General features: G+C 39.0%; 1 protein-coding gene across 1 annotated transcript in view; it reads right to left on the bottom strand.

Moving 5' to 3' along the window:
* Window positions 1-640: 640 nt before the first annotated feature.
* METTL11B (methyltransferase like 11B) overlaps window positions 641-15621 on the bottom strand; it is a 30527-nt gene continuing 15546 nt past the window's right edge. Inside the window, exons 2-4 of the mRNA XM_006872637.1 lie at window positions 9358-9533; window positions 1886-2135; window positions 641-930 (exon numbers count right to left, since the gene is read on the bottom strand). Coding sequence (XP_006872699.1) covers window positions 659-930; window positions 1886-2135; window positions 9358-9533 — 698 coding nt within the window. The 3' untranslated portion in view covers window positions 641-658. The remainder of the gene's footprint in view (window positions 931-1885; window positions 2136-9357; window positions 9534-15621) is intronic.

The following is a 15621-nucleotide window of genomic DNA, read 5'->3' as shown; positions in this document are numbered from 1 at the left end:
ATACTCATATTGATCAAGGAAACAGGAACAAAGCAAGCAGTATTGGAAACCAATAACTAAAATGAGATTATTGTTGACATTTACTTGTATATTCAAGACTGAAATTTCAGGGGTACAGCATTTTCTTCTGAAGGAGACACTTCCCCATCACTGAAATGCAGACTTCTATTATCAAATGACATCCACATTACATCATTGGGTAATGAAACTGACCCAAAATAGAAAGTGAAATCATCTACTTTTTCCTCCAAGAGAAAGACTTAAGACAAAAAATTAAGTAATAAACTTGTTTTTGTAAGATTATTTAGGCTAATGACCACTTAGTTAAGGGTTTATTTTTATCCAAGAGAAGTGGTTGTCCCAAAGGTAACCAATGTGAGAGCAGGGAAAGAGATCTAGACCTCCCCTACCCATCCTGGACCACTATATAATGCAAATCTTCAAGAACCAAGGCAGTTTAGGTGTATTCAAGTACTTAAAGCATTCTTTATCTGATGTTTCCAGCTCCTATTCCTTCAGAAAATCCAGTATGCATGTACTTAAATCATTAGTGAAAATTTGTATATACTTCACCATCAGTTATTCTCAGGCATGCATTGCATCTTATCTCTCATCCCTCTTACAATTACAAGGAGTGGCAGGTTATTCCCAGTGCTGGTCAAGAGTGTCCAGCACTGTGCAGAGCAAACATCCACACCGGGATACAGTGCTCTGGAAAACCCTCCTGCTTCTCCTGGCCCAGCACCACCAGCCCGCTCTTCTTAATGAGGCTCTGGAGGATGTCCATGTCCCGTGTCACGCTGCTGTCTGAGAGATCGAAGACACAGCCCTCCCGTGCCACATTGTCCTTCAGTATGATGACGCCATTTTCTTTCAAGCCATCTCGGCACCGGGAAAGAAATGCAAGAAGGTCTTTATCAGTCAGGTACCCTACATGTAGGTCAAGTAGATGGAGGGACAGAGTGAAATCGTGGATAGACAGGGAGGTAAGAATCAGGAAGAACCTGCAGACTATTCATTTTCTCTTTCCTGAATTGTTTTAGTTCCAGCACACTCTCATAATTTAGATAAGACGATAATTACCTTCTTTAAGGGGTCTCCATCTCCTGGCTGTAAAATACTATCTGGACTATCTACTTCATGGACATGAGATTAAATTATTGCCCATCCCACAGGATGTCAAATCCATGACCCCAGAAAACATCACCCCTCTTTGTCTTCTACACACACACACACACACACACACACACACACTACACACACCGATATCTGAGACCAATATCTAATTCACTATTGTCTCATTTCCTGGGGATTGACATTTTTTGGCCCCTTCTTGAAAGTTTTTCAAGAATTTAGTTTTTATCTAGGATTTTAACTGTTTTTAAGTCACCATTACCTCTCTAAGGGAGAAATTGCCCCATTTGTACAGAGCATGTTAGGGAAAGAATATGGAGGATGAGAGTTTTGAGAATTTACACAATATTGCAAGAGAAAGGTTGAAGATTTACAGCCTCAGAAACCACATTTGTTGTTGTTGTTAAGTGCTGTCGAGTCGGTTCCGACCCATAGGGACCATGTATAGAGTTTCCGAGGATCGGCTGGTGAGCTTGAACTGTGACCTTGTGGTTCTAACCAACTTTGCATTCCAGAACATTAACCCACAGATCCACACCAGGACTTCAGAAATCACATATGGGGTCTCTGTGATTCAGAATCGACTCCACGGTGATGAGTTTGGATTTTGCTTTTTGAGAGTGTAGCTACTCTAAGCATCACTGCAGCTAAAGCTCCCTTTCTGGTCTCTCTCTGCATTCCTGAAATCTTCAACTTTGTGTTTTCTATCTGGGAAAGAAGACAGACAGGTGCAAGGCCAAGCAGGACTAACCAGAGACCCACTGAATCCAGATGACATCATATCTTCCAAAGCGGGGTGTGAATTCCTGCAGGCTGTAGCAGTGGTAACTTTCCACTTTACCCCCTTTGACCTGCAAGTACTTCTGGGCTTCAAGAAGGAAAGATTCCATCATGTCCACCAGTTCCACGCTGTTGAAAACTGGTAACAAGACATGCTTGCTGACCCGTCCAATCCCAGAGCCGCAATCCAAGGCCGAGTCCATCCGAGCTTTCCCGGGGCCCTGCAGGAAAATACCAGATACCCCAACCTGCGTCTTGACTACTATAAATAACATTTTAAAACCAACTTTATTGAGGTCAATTCTCATACAATGAAATGGCTGTGTGACATGGAGTCGGTTCCGACCTATATAGCGACCCTATACAGGGTTTCCAAGGTTGTAAATTTTTACGGGAACAGAAAGCCTCATCTTTCTCCCGCGAAACAGCTGGTAGTTTCGAACTGCTGACCTTGCGGTTCGCAGCCCGATTCGTAACCACTACGCTACCAGAGCTCCTTTCATACAATGAAATAGTAAATGTAAAATGCAAAATCTGAGCACCCATGTTATCACTGCTACCACCAAGAGAAAAAGGATGCAATTAACCTTTTTCAAAATCTCCACTTGTTTTCCAGTTTTACATTATTTTCTCTAAATACAAATCATTCTTTAAAATTACAATTTTTAAAAGTAATAACTTTAGATTTGAAAGCTTAGTAGTTATCTCCCACTTAAAAAAAAAGTCAATAAATAACCTTATAAATATAGAACTTTGTGGTTATGAATTTGGGTGGAACACATAGCTAAATATAGTGACTCTCTAAGTTATAAGTCTGGAAGAAAAGAGTAATGGCATTACTGAGTTTTAAAATTACTTCAAAAATGCATTCATTGGAAATCTTTCAAGCCATACTGTTTTAAGTGCAGTCGAGTCGGTCCCGTCTTATAGCAATTCTAAGGTTTCCAAGGAATGAGTGGTAGGTCTGAACCACCAACCTTGTGATTAGCCGTCCTGTGCTTATTCTACAAGGCCACACCAGGGGTCCTCAACTCATATTGCTGCTGCTGCGGGCTGTCCAGTCGGTTGCAACTCATAGCGACCTTGTATAGGATTTCCAAGGCTGTAAATCTTTACTGGAGTAGACAGCCTCATCCTTCTCCCGTATAGCAGCTGGTGGATTCGAATGGCTGACTTTGTGCTTAGCAGACGCTACCAGAGCAGCTTTTACTCATATTGTTGATGTTGTTGTTTAGTGCCTTCGAGTCAACTCATATTGATGGTGGTGTGTGTTGCAGTCAGTTCCGACTCATAGCAACCCTGTATAGGGTTTCCCAGGTTGTAAATCTTTACAGGAGCAGAAAGCCTCATCTTTCTCCCATGGAACTGCTGGTAGTTTCGAACTGCTGACCTTGAGGTTAGTAGCCCTACTAGTAACCACTATGCTACTCATACTGTTTTTGTTGTTAAGTGCTGTCAATCAATTCCGACCCATGTTGTTGTTGTTGTTGTTAAGTACCGTGGAGTCGGTTCCGACTCATAGTGACCCTGCACAGGGTTTCCGAGGCTGCAAATCTTTACGGGAGCAGAACGCCTCATCCTTCTCCCGCGGAACAGCTGGTAGTTTCGAACTTCCGACCCATAGCGACCCTGTAATAGGGTTTCCGAGGAGCCACTGGTGAGCTTGAACCGCCGACCTTGCAGTTCAAATGACTTTGCAGTCTGAAGCATTAACCCACAGCGCCACACCATTATTAGATGACTGAAATTTCATTTCTTCAAAATCAGATTTTAGACACTCTGAATAGCCTACTTCTCTCGTTGTTATGTACCTCTTTAAGGGAGCAGAAAGCCTCATCTTTCTCCCCCAAACAGCTGGTAGTTTTGAACTGCTGACCGTGAGATTAGCAGCCCGATTCATAGCCACTATGCTATCAGAGCTCCCGAGCTAAGAGAATGCTAAATACCCGATTCTTAGGCCAAGATTTTATTTCAGTTGGCACAAGGCACTTTCAGAGTGGATAGGGTGATTCTAGAAAACTCCTCCTTTCATGCTAAAATTCTGTTTTTGCTTTTGTACCAGAAGAACTACATGATTTACTATGCATGAAACCCTTAAAAACTGCTATTTTAAAAGTAAGTCTGTGTATTGCATTAATAGGGGTGGGGGCTTGGAGTGGAACAGGAGATAAACCAGCCAACACAAACTTGCTTCTATAAAGTAAAAGGAAATATTTTCTGATTTATGAAGATTCAGCTGTTCTAAATTATTTGGTCATAATTGGGATGGCTGGTGAATAGGTTTCTTGCTAGAAATTACAGTAACAAGATACTTGAAGTTGCCAATCAAGGACTTACGGAGAAAGCCTACTCTTGATTTCTAAGGAAATAAGGATTAAAAAAACATTTGGCTAAAGATTAAAGGTGAAGTATGAGCTGAGGGAAGCATCAGAAAAGATGCTTTCCAGTCCACCTAAAGGGACTTCCTTACAACTAGAAAGGTTAAAAAACAAATAAATAAAATAAAAAGTGAAGCAATTGTAGCTTCTTTTCAAGCAGAATAGTAATAATCATCATGATTTACTGAATGCTTATTTGTGTCAAGGTGTTTACAACTATAACAACTATAATTATCAAAACAACTCTACAAGACATTGAATATTAACCCTATCTTGGAAATAAGGAGACAGGTTTCCAATATCACAGTTAACTAGGATTTGAATACAGAACTAGTTGAATCCAAAATCAAGTCAACATTAGGAACATCACCTGTGGTTGTTAAGTGCAGTCGAGTCGGTTCCAACTCAGCAGCCCTGTATAGCGTTTCCGAGGAACAACTAGTGGGATTGAACTGCCAGCCTTGTGGAGAGTGGTGGTGTTGGAATTTATGTTTAAATATATTTATATTTAATTTATATTTAAATCTGAAGTCAAGTCAACATTAGGAACATCACCTGTGGTGGTTATGTACCATGGAGTCGGTTCCGACTCATAGTGACCCTGTACAGGGTTTCTGAGGCTGTAAATCTTTACGGGAGCAGAAAACCTCATCTTTCTCCTGCGGAACAGCTAGTCCACTGCTTATCCTATAGAGCTATGCCAATACTGTACACACTGGTAGTATATTGCTATGTTGAAAGGATTCCAAGTCTTCATTCTGACTCAACAGAAAAGAAATCTGTTATTGATGAATGATGTCTTCCTTAGGTATGGGAAGGGAAAGTGATAGTACAATGCCATTACTATTTATACTATGCTGCTATCCTCATTCAAATGCATAATTTAAACTAAGCTCATTCAGAAAAAGGCCTAGGCTAAAGAGTTCTGTGGAAACATCTGTTAAAAAAAAAAATTTTTTTTTTTTTAAGCATATTCTAGGATTGGAGTAAAATACAGGGAAATTATTCTGAGTTACTAGAAATGACTGCTAAAATATGTGTTCAATTAGAAATTTTCACTGAAAATTTTTCTTACAATTTTACTTTTTACAAGTTCTGTTGAGACAACTCTAAGTCATAATTACCATGCGTCAGAGTAGAACTGTGCTACATAAGGCTTTCTTTCTTTTTTTTTTTTTTTTTAACTTCTTTTCTAAACTTTTTTCAAATTTTTATTTTGGTGTTGTGGATAAACACAACAAAGCATACAGTAGGTCAGCAATTTCTCTATGTGCTGTTGAGTGACAGATACATTAAGTTGTATAACCATTCTCACCTCCCCTTTCTGAGTTGTTCCTGCTCCTAAACTTCCTATCTAATCTTTCAAGTTGCTGCTAACAATTTGATACTATGTGGACAGTGCTTAAAAGAGCATAATGGTGGAGGCAGACATTTCTTCTAGTTAATCTGTTGTTGGGTTTTAAGAAAACTTCAGGGGATATTTTTTATTTAAAGTTCATCCAGCAGAGTTGAAAAACAGCATTAAAGTGCTTCATGACACCATATGAAAATCATGAAATGTAACAAGTTAGACCCAGATGGTTTAGTCATCTTGTCTCTGAGAAATGTCAAACATTAAATACCATCAAATACTGATTGCTTTTTATAAGTTGCTACTTTACTCCACTGTTGCCGTCAAGTCAATTCTGACTCATGGTGATCCCATGTGTGCAGAGTACAACTGCTTCATTAGGTTTTCAAGGCTGTGATCGTTCAGAAGCAGATCACCAGGTCTGTCTTCAAATGTACCTCTGGATGAGTTTGAACCACCAACTTTCAGTTGTTACTGGAGTGCTTAACTGTATCACTCAGGAACTTACTTTCACCCACTTCTTGTTGTCATTTAGTGCTGTTGAGTTGGTTCTGATTCATAGCAAACCTGCATAGGGTTTCCAAGGAGTGACTGGTGGATTTGAACCACCAATCTTGCAGTTCAAATTGATCTTGCAGTCCAGTGTTTATCCTACAATGCTACGCCAGGACCATAATCGAAAAGTTATCAGCTATGTCATTCACATCATCTTGGTACCATTTGCTTCTTTGCTAAAGTAAACACATTTCCAACGAGTTTAAGCACCTTTTTCCAATGTCCCATGTCACTACATGTTGAAAGAAAAAAAGAAGTTTAAATAAAACAATCTGTCTTTTCACAGTTGACATAAGAATAATTCATATCGGATAGTCATATTCCCTAACTCCTTGTATCTTGATATGGATACTAATTTAACAGGCTATTAAGGTCAAATGACCAAAATATCATTCCTTAAAAAATAAGACTGTGGATTTAATTAGAGGCCACCACTTCACAATAAACCTTGTCTACTAAAAAAGACACCTTATATTTGTTTGAAAAGACCATGCTGCTACTTTTCCAATGTAAATATGAAGGCACAAGGCTGTTTCCTTTCCCAGGTCTGTAGGGGCTCTGTCTGACCAGCATCCCTGTGGTCAGCTTGGCATTCCACAAGGAGTGACAAGACAGCTGGATTACTAACTAAGCTTCTAAAATACTACAGGATCAAAGTCAGCCTCACCACGAAGCAAACAGGAGGGAATGCTTTGGGCCAGACTACAGGAGAGTTGAGTCTATGGTCCATCCAAAGAAAAAGGCAAGGATATTTCTACTACATGAGACAAATGGAAAAAAATCAATCGTAGTTAAGAGCAGGGAGTTTGGTGTCAGACAGAATTGCCTAGGCCTATGTCTCACTTCTTTTACCACCTGTGTGACCTTGACAACTTATTTATCTTCAAGCCTCAGTTTCCACAACAGTTAAAACAAGACTAATAATTGTACTTACCACCTAGAATCATTGTGAAGAGTAAACAAGACAAATGTTTCTGAAATGTTTCACAAGGTGACTGGTCATTTCAGAATAAGCACTCAGTGAATTGAGTCAGTAACACCGATTTAGAAAAAGGTGAGGTCAACTTGATCTGTACATTCAAACACCATTATCATCATCATCAGACTCCAGACTCCTTTACAGCTACAGCTGAAGTCCAGACACTTCTGTTCCATCTTCTCTACCGCCAGGTTCTCAATCCAGAGGCACATGACATACCAGGAAAGTTGGATGTGAAGTGGACCTCAGTTCATGCCAGGTCTATTCTTAATATTGTGCTTCTAAGTAGGTTGCTGAGGAATCCTGGTAGTGTAGTGGGTTATACATTGAACTGCTTAACCTCTAGGTCAGCTGTTCAAATCCATCAGCTGCTCTGAGGGAGAATGATGAGGCTTTTTGTTCCATGAAGATTAACAGACTCAGAAACCCTATACAGGGTCACTATAAGTTGGAAGTGGCATACAGCATATAGCAGCAGCAGCAGCAGTATGTAAATTGTCAGTGTAGCCCAAAAGCCTAATATTTTTTTCCAAATTAAGTAACCTTTTTCAGATTAAAATGGGATCTAAATTACAAACAAATGAATTGGAACAAAATCTGTTTGCCAATTAGGACTTTTTATCGACAGTAGGATTTGTGGTTGTTAAGTGCCGACGAGTCAGTTCTGACCCATAGTGACCCTGTACAGGGTTTTCAAGGAGCGACTGGTGAGCTTGAACCACCAATCTTGTGGTTCAAACTGACTTTGCAGTCCAGCACATTAACCCCAGCACCACACCAGTATTCCTAAGACCAGCTTTATTGTGTGTGTTAAGGCTACTTTGACATCAAAGTGCCTCAAATTTCACATAATGTGCACATTATAAGAAAGTCTGCTATTACTATTGTTGTTGTTAAGTGCCTTTGAGTCAGTTCCAATTCATAACAACCCTGTATAGGGTTTCCAAGGCTGTAAATCTTTACGGACCTAGAAAGCCTCATCTTTCTCCTGAGGAGTGGCTACTGAGTTTGAATTGCCAGCCTTGTGGTTAACAGTCCAGTGATTATCCTACAGCGCCACACGGGGAGCGCTAAATTAAATTTGGAGGGCATTTAAGTGCACTAATGCAAGCACTTGACACGTATTATCTTGTTCCATCCTCAGGTTATCCTATGAAGTGGGCTGTTTTGTTGGGCTCTAAGCCTGTTTTCTCAGAAATAACAATAGAGCCTACTCTGTAGGGGAAATGAGTAACCTCAACAAGGTTACTCTCATTAAGTGAAGGAACTCTAGAATGCAAGGTTTTGTATCCTACACCATAAATTCATTGTCTATATGGCATGGAAGTAAAAAAGTAGGAGTTCTCCCAACTACAGGGGAATCGTATTCTTCTTAAATACTTTTTACAGCAGGCCAAATTCTGAATTATGTACAAGATATAGAAAGTGATCTTTGTCTACTTATTTTTAAACTGAACATAAGTATGCATTTCCTCATTACACTAAATTTCCTTGCAGAGAATCAAAAAATTAGTCACAGTTATACCATCCTGAATGTGTCCCATCTCCTCTGATCAAGAAGGCTAAGCAGGGTAGAACCTGGATAGCACTTGTATGAGAGTATCGGTAAATTACCCCAAGATCAGAAATAGCATGATCTTTCATCAATCATCTGGGTGTCAACTGTTCATCTGTGAGATGATAAAAGAAATAGGTTCTTGGTCCTCAAAGTATAATATCAGTATTGCTACTGAGTGTGAGGGGCCCTGGTATGGCACGATAGGATAAGCAGTGCTCTGCTAACTGTAAGGTTGACCATTCAAACCCACTAGCCACATCTTATATAGGGCCACTGTGAGTTGGAATCGACTCTACACCACTTAACAGCAATATTGAGTATAAGATTAGTTGGTGGTTATTGTTAAGTGTCATCAAGTGCCATAGATGGTGAGCTTGAACTGCTGACTTTGAGGTTCAAACTGACTTTGCAGTCCAGCGCATTAACCCACAGTGCCATGCAAAGTAGGATAAATCAACAGTGGCCTATCATTTCTAAATCTCTTAAAGCAGGTCTTTAGGCTACACTCTCAGCTGAATCATATGACTTTAACCTGACTTAAATGGAAATGACACAGAAATATGTGAACTCTTACGTTTGTGAGGACTTTGTCTGCTCCTCAAACTGCAATTGGAAAACTTACCCCAACAAATTTCCTAAGAAATTCCTGAGAGGCCTGCACATCTGGGTTGGAGAGTTCAATGAAATTTCCCATCATACCCTCTTCTGTGGCTGGTACTTCTTGATAGAAATGTTTAGCTCTGGCATAGAACTGCATCTCACCGTTGATAACTTGGCTTGTCAAAGCATACAGTTTCACTGAAAATGAAATATTATTGGCACTTATTAATATTAATATGACAAGCTCAATCTTCTTAGGCATTGAATTTCCTCCTAGGAGCCCATAAATTTTTGCTGTGATCTTGGGAAAACTTCTTAGCTCCTTTGGTCTTCAAGGATCATTTATAAATTACAATCATGTGGCACTTCTACCATGGACTAACCCTTTAGCTTACTAAACCTATAGTTTGTCACTGTATTTGTTGTTGTTGTTGTTAGGTGCCATTAAATCAGTACCGACTCATAGCGACCCTATGCACAACAGAACGAACTTTATAGTATAAGAAAAAGTTTAATAGTGCTTCCTATAGTAGGAAAGAATTCCATCAATTTCACAATGAGTTTTCTCTTTGATCTTAAAATATTATTGAGAATTTTCTCACTAATTCTTACTTCTATTCACAGCTAGACTGTTGTTGTTAAGTGCTGTCAAGTCAGTTCCAACTCATAGTGACCCTGTATAGGGTTTTCCGAGGAGCAACTGGTGACCTTGAACCACCAACTTTGTGGTTCAAACGACCTTGCAGTCCAGTCTATTAACCCACCATGCCATACCAGGACTCCAACAGATAGACTAGAAGTGGATTTTTTTCCATCTCTCCTTCACAAAACATATACCCAAATATCTCTTTATAATAACATTATAAAAATGTCTCTGAATTCTATCTTCTGAAAACAAAATAATGAAAGCGTATTATGTATTTAACTTAATCTACCTAAAATATGTGATGGAATCCTAACTTCTATAGCTGTAGATGTAATCCTGTTTGGAAATAGTGTTTTCTTGTTATGTTAATAAGACCAGCTCTGGTTGCATAGTGGTTATAAGTTGGGCTGCTAACCTCAAGGTCAGCAGTTCGAAACTACCAGCCATTCCTCAGGATAAAGAGGAGGATTTCTGCCTCCATAAATATTTGCAGCCTTGGAAATCCTTTACAGGGGTCACTATAAGTTGGAATGACCCCACGGCACACAACCACCACCACTACCAGTGTATGACCTAAACGTAATCACTTCTGAGTTCTATATAAAAAGCAGATTAGACCAAGATGGGAACACATATTGATGAATAAAGATGTTATGGGAGGATCACCAAGAAAACAGGAATGTCTGGGGTTACCAACAAAGAAGTAATCATCATGGCTTAGACTCTGATTTGGCCTTAAAACTGAGGAAATAAATTTGTTATTCAAGTCAGTTGCCTGAGTGCGAACCAAAAAGTCAGTGAGTTGAGCCCACCAGATGCTCCAAGAGAGAAAAGACCAAGTGGTCTACCGCCATAGAGATTGCCCCCAAGGAAAACCTATGGAGCAGTTCTACTTTGTCCTGCATAGTCACTATGTGTTTGAATTGAACCACTGAGACAAAGAGAAATAATTTTTATTGAGCAACTATTCTGTACCAGGTAGTTTACTAGATACAGTCACACATAGTATGTCATTTCATTATTGCAGAAGCAAACTTGTATTCCACCTTCTGATAGGTAAATAAAAATGCATTTAAATGTGTTTTGTAAACCAAAATGTATCAATTTGATATAGATATTTGATTAGAGAGCATTCAGGAGGAAAGATAGACATTGAATAAAAGAAAGGAACATCTGGTTCAAGATCAGAGACTGAGCACATGCATCTCTGTCTTCCCTCACTCCTTGAAAATTACAATAGATTAAATGCATAGCAGTGAAAAAATGAGAGGAGATTGCCAACTGATTTGCGATTTCAACAAATTTCTGGAAGACAGAAAGACGCATATGGAACAAAGCTGAAGAAGCTGCATCCTAGAATAGATACAGGAGGAAGTTGCAGTCCAAATTTAGAGCAATAGGGAAGAAATGTAGGAATGAGAATGGGAGCTGTAAATAAGAGTTAATCAAAAGTCTGTCTATAGAACAGCCAGGTTAGTATAAAAATAGACCCTGCCAGGATAGCAAAAGGTAGCACAGTAGTAATCCTAGGTGGATAGGGACGGGAAGTTTCTTCTCTAAAAGAAAATTAACAAATTGCCAGAATAGGTAGTGTTCTGGGATCCCAACATTCAACCTTGGATAGTTTTCTCCAGACACCTTGCTTTCTCTGAATGAAAAGGATGACAAGAAGCTCCACATATGTAGGCATTGCTTCCCAGACTCTGAAGATGATGAGCAGACTTCAAGCTCTTCAACTGCTCATCATCTTCAGAGTCTGGGAAGCAATGCGGAGCTTCTTGTCATTCTTTTTATTCAGAGGAAGCATTCTCCAGTTACCTAGAATAATTGATCTTGTTCTTTATTCCTTAATATGCACAAGCAATTATCTTCAAACACATGAGGATAAAACAGTAGTTTGAAAGAAAGAATCTGAGATAAACAACCAGAACTGACCCCTAAATAAATAAAAATAATGCAGAAGAAAGATGAGAATTTGAAACAGACAAACAACACTCTTATATATACTTGTTGTTGTTAAGTGCCGTCGAGTCGGTTCCAACCCATAGAGATCCTGTATAGGGTTTCCGAGGAGCAGCTGGTGAGCTTGAACCGCCAACCTTGAAGTTCAAATGGCTTTGCAGTCTGGCGCATTAACCCACAGCACCACATACTTTGTTGTTGTTACGTGCCGTGGAGTCGGTTCCGACTCATAGCGACCCTGCACAGGGTTTCCGAGACTGTTAATCTTTACAGGAGCAGGACGCCTCCTCTTTCTCCCTCGGCGCAGCTGGTAGTTTCGAACCACTGACCTTGTGGTTCACAGCCCAATTTGTAACCACTACGCTATCAGAGCTCCTTACTTAGAGATATATAAAAACCGGTGCATTCATAAAGCAAAGGAAAGACACCAAGAAAATAATATTTTAAAGAATAATAAGGAGGTTTTAGAAATTAAAGGTATGAATACCAAAAAGTTTGTAATATAAAGTTGAGTGAGTTTACTGAAACATAAAACAATAAAAAAGATAGATATGAAAAATAAGAATGAAAAGATTAGAACTTTAAAGGCTCAATTCAATAAGTACAGCATTAAGCTAATTGAAAGATTCAAATGGGGAGGGGAGAATGAGAATATGGAGGAAAGAAAATTATTGAAGAAATAATAGAAGAAAATGTCTTAGAAATGAAAAGGAATTGTAAGGCCCACTAAGTTCTGAGCAACATAGATTTTTTTAAAAACAGTAATATTTACACATCTCCTGAGGAAATTTAAAACAAAGAGTAATGAGAAGATTTAAAAGTCTTTCAAAGGAGGAAAAAAGGGTTTGACATTTAAATGGGGTTAACACATTAAAATAGATAATGAATAATTTACTAGTATGTCTACAATAAGTATATTTGGGGATATATGTGTACTAATAAATTATCCACTGCTTATCATAAATTCAAATTTATTTGGGCATACTGTATTTTATCTGACAATTCTACCTTCAAAAGACTAGATAGAATCAGGTTTCTATCACAGAACTCATTGGCACATTAGGAAACAATGTCAGTGCCTTAAACAATCTGAGAGAAAAATATTTTGAATGTAAAATTCAATGTCTAGGAAAACTGTCAATCAAAGTTTAAGGATAAAATAATATTTTCAAACAAGAAAGGACTTAGAATATTTACCTCCTATGGATTCAATTTTCAGAAATATCTTGAAGCCCAATGAGGGTTAAAATCAAGAGAAGATGTGAGATGAAAGATCATGACAGTAACCCAGAAATCCAATGTGGATGACAGCTATCTATCAGATCTAGAAAGAAATCAGTTTTTATGATCTATTATAATAAGATGTGAACTTCAAAACATTTCTCAAGAAGTAGAATGAAATGGATTCCAGGCAGTAGGCAGAGTAGATTAAAAGCAAGGAATTAGGAGTCATATTCTAAATAACACATTTTTAAATTTTTTAGTTTCAATTACCAAAAATAAAAGGTAATTGAAAGCTAAAAAAAAAAAAGGCACAAAAATTGTATCAGAAAATGAAGCAACACACAACATGACATAACTTGAGTGGAGAAGTAATGTAAGAAAAAAAATTTTTTTTAACTTAAATGGTGGTGATGGTAGTCATATGCTTTGGAGTTGGTTCTGACTCATAGCAACCCTGTCTATGTAGGGTTTCCAAGATTGCAAATGTTTATGGGAGCAGAAAAACCTCTTCTATCTCTGGTGGAGCAGCTGGTAAATTGAAACTGTGACCTTGTGGTTTGCAGCCCAACTTGTAAGCCATTACACTACCAAGACTCTAACCTTAACTTCTGTTGTTGTGTGCCATCAAATCCGTTCCGACTCATATCAACCCTGTATAGGGTTTCTGAGGAGAAGCTGGTGAGTTTGAACTGCTGACCTTGTGGTTCACAGTCCAGTGTTGATCCCACAGCGCCAGTGCTGATCCAAAAATAACACTGAGATCATGATCTGGGACTAGTGTGCTACTTAGCTCTGAAGTGAACATTATCACACAGTCCTCAAAGTTTATTCTAAAAGTTAAAAATCCAATGAACACAATTTACATTATTGTATCTGTGTTCCATTTTTGGAGTTAAATTACTATTTGCCAACTTGAAGACCTTGCAGCCAACATTTTGACCCTGAAGAACCATGAATTTGCTTAAAGGGATTCATGTATCAGTTTCCATGTACGTAATTTTTAGGAGAATAACAATATTTTACCACATATCACCTATGGGGGTATGCCGTGGAGTTGGTTCCAACTCACGGTGACAGTGTATAGGGTTTCCAAGGTTGTAAATCTTTACAGGAGCAGAAGGCCTTATATTTCTCCCACAAAACAGCTGGTAGTTTAGAACCGCTGACCTTGAGGTTAGCAGCCTGGCTCATAACCAGTACGTTAACAGAGCTCCTTCATATCACCCATTGTTGTTTTTGTTAAGTGCTGTCAAGTCAATTCTGACCCATAGCGACCCTGTATAGAGTTTCCGAGGAGCAGCTGGTGAGTTCGAACCGCCGACCTTGCAGTTCAGACGGCTTTGCAGTCTGGCTCATTAACCCACAGCACTACACCAGGACTCCTGTATCACCCATAGATATTATTAGATTTATATTGTTAATAAAAATACAAATTTTTTGAAGTATTACTAAATATGGAGTCCTGGTGTGACGCTATAGGATAAGCACTTGACCACAAGTTCAGTGGTTCAAACTCACCAGCCATTCCTTGGACCCTATGCAGGGTCGTTATGAGTTGGAACCCACTCAAGGGCACTTAAAGACAACAACAAATTACTAAATATATAAAAGTGTTTGGCACACAAAGTAGCTGCTGTCTGAGAAACTACAGCATTAAAAGGCAGGCCCTCATGTTCAAATACTTGGCAGCTACTGATATAACACACCAATTCCCTTTCCCAGCATTGGTAAATGCTGTGTCATACCAGGTGGTTCAATAAATGCTTATAAATTCTGCAGGGGATGACAAATATCAGGCATCACTATCCCAACAACATGAGTAGTCCAAATTCTCTGGTTGCCTCAGAAAACCAGACTAGGAAATCATAGCTCAGAGAGCATGCCCAGCAGTTGAATGCCTACTTTGGACTCACTGGTAAGCCACAACGAGGTCCTTTCCTTGATCCAACCAAAGCAGCAAAGCAGCCACGCTCATCATCACCTTCTTAAGTCAACTAGTTGGTGGAGTCTATTAAAACCCTTAATCTGGAAATAGGAGTGGTACATTATGCCAGCAACATTTAGACCACAAGTAAATGCTAAGCTCAGCAGGGGTCACATTCAATAGGTGGGCTTTTATAGTTATGGCCTTGAGTTCTCATTTGCACCTAATTGACAGGAACATTTCACTAAAAAAGATATATGAGGTGTCATGGCCAGCCTCAGGTTCTCCTCTCCTGATAACTCTTGCTTTGGTACAAGTTGACTCAGCCAGTCACCAACCTGTAGCATTTTGCTAGAGAAATATATGCAGTAGCTTCTTCTCATAGGATTGTACTATCTTTGTGAAACTTGAATTAGTCTAAAACAGAAACTAGTTGCTCTACTAATCCTTGATATCATTTGGTATTTGCTATCATTTCTTGGCCTACAATATGATCTGAACTCTCAAGGACCTTCCGAGTGTTTGTTGTT

The sequence above is a fragment of the Chrysochloris asiatica genome, unplaced genomic scaffold (genome assembly GCF_000296735.1).
Source record: "Chrysochloris asiatica unplaced genomic scaffold, ChrAsi1.0 scaffold00207, whole genome shotgun sequence".
Lineage (NCBI taxonomy): Eukaryota > Metazoa > Chordata > Mammalia > Afrosoricida > Chrysochloridae > Chrysochloris > Chrysochloris asiatica.
Note: the sequence above shows the minus strand (reverse complement) of the source record. Positions and strands in the feature narration are given on the sequence as shown.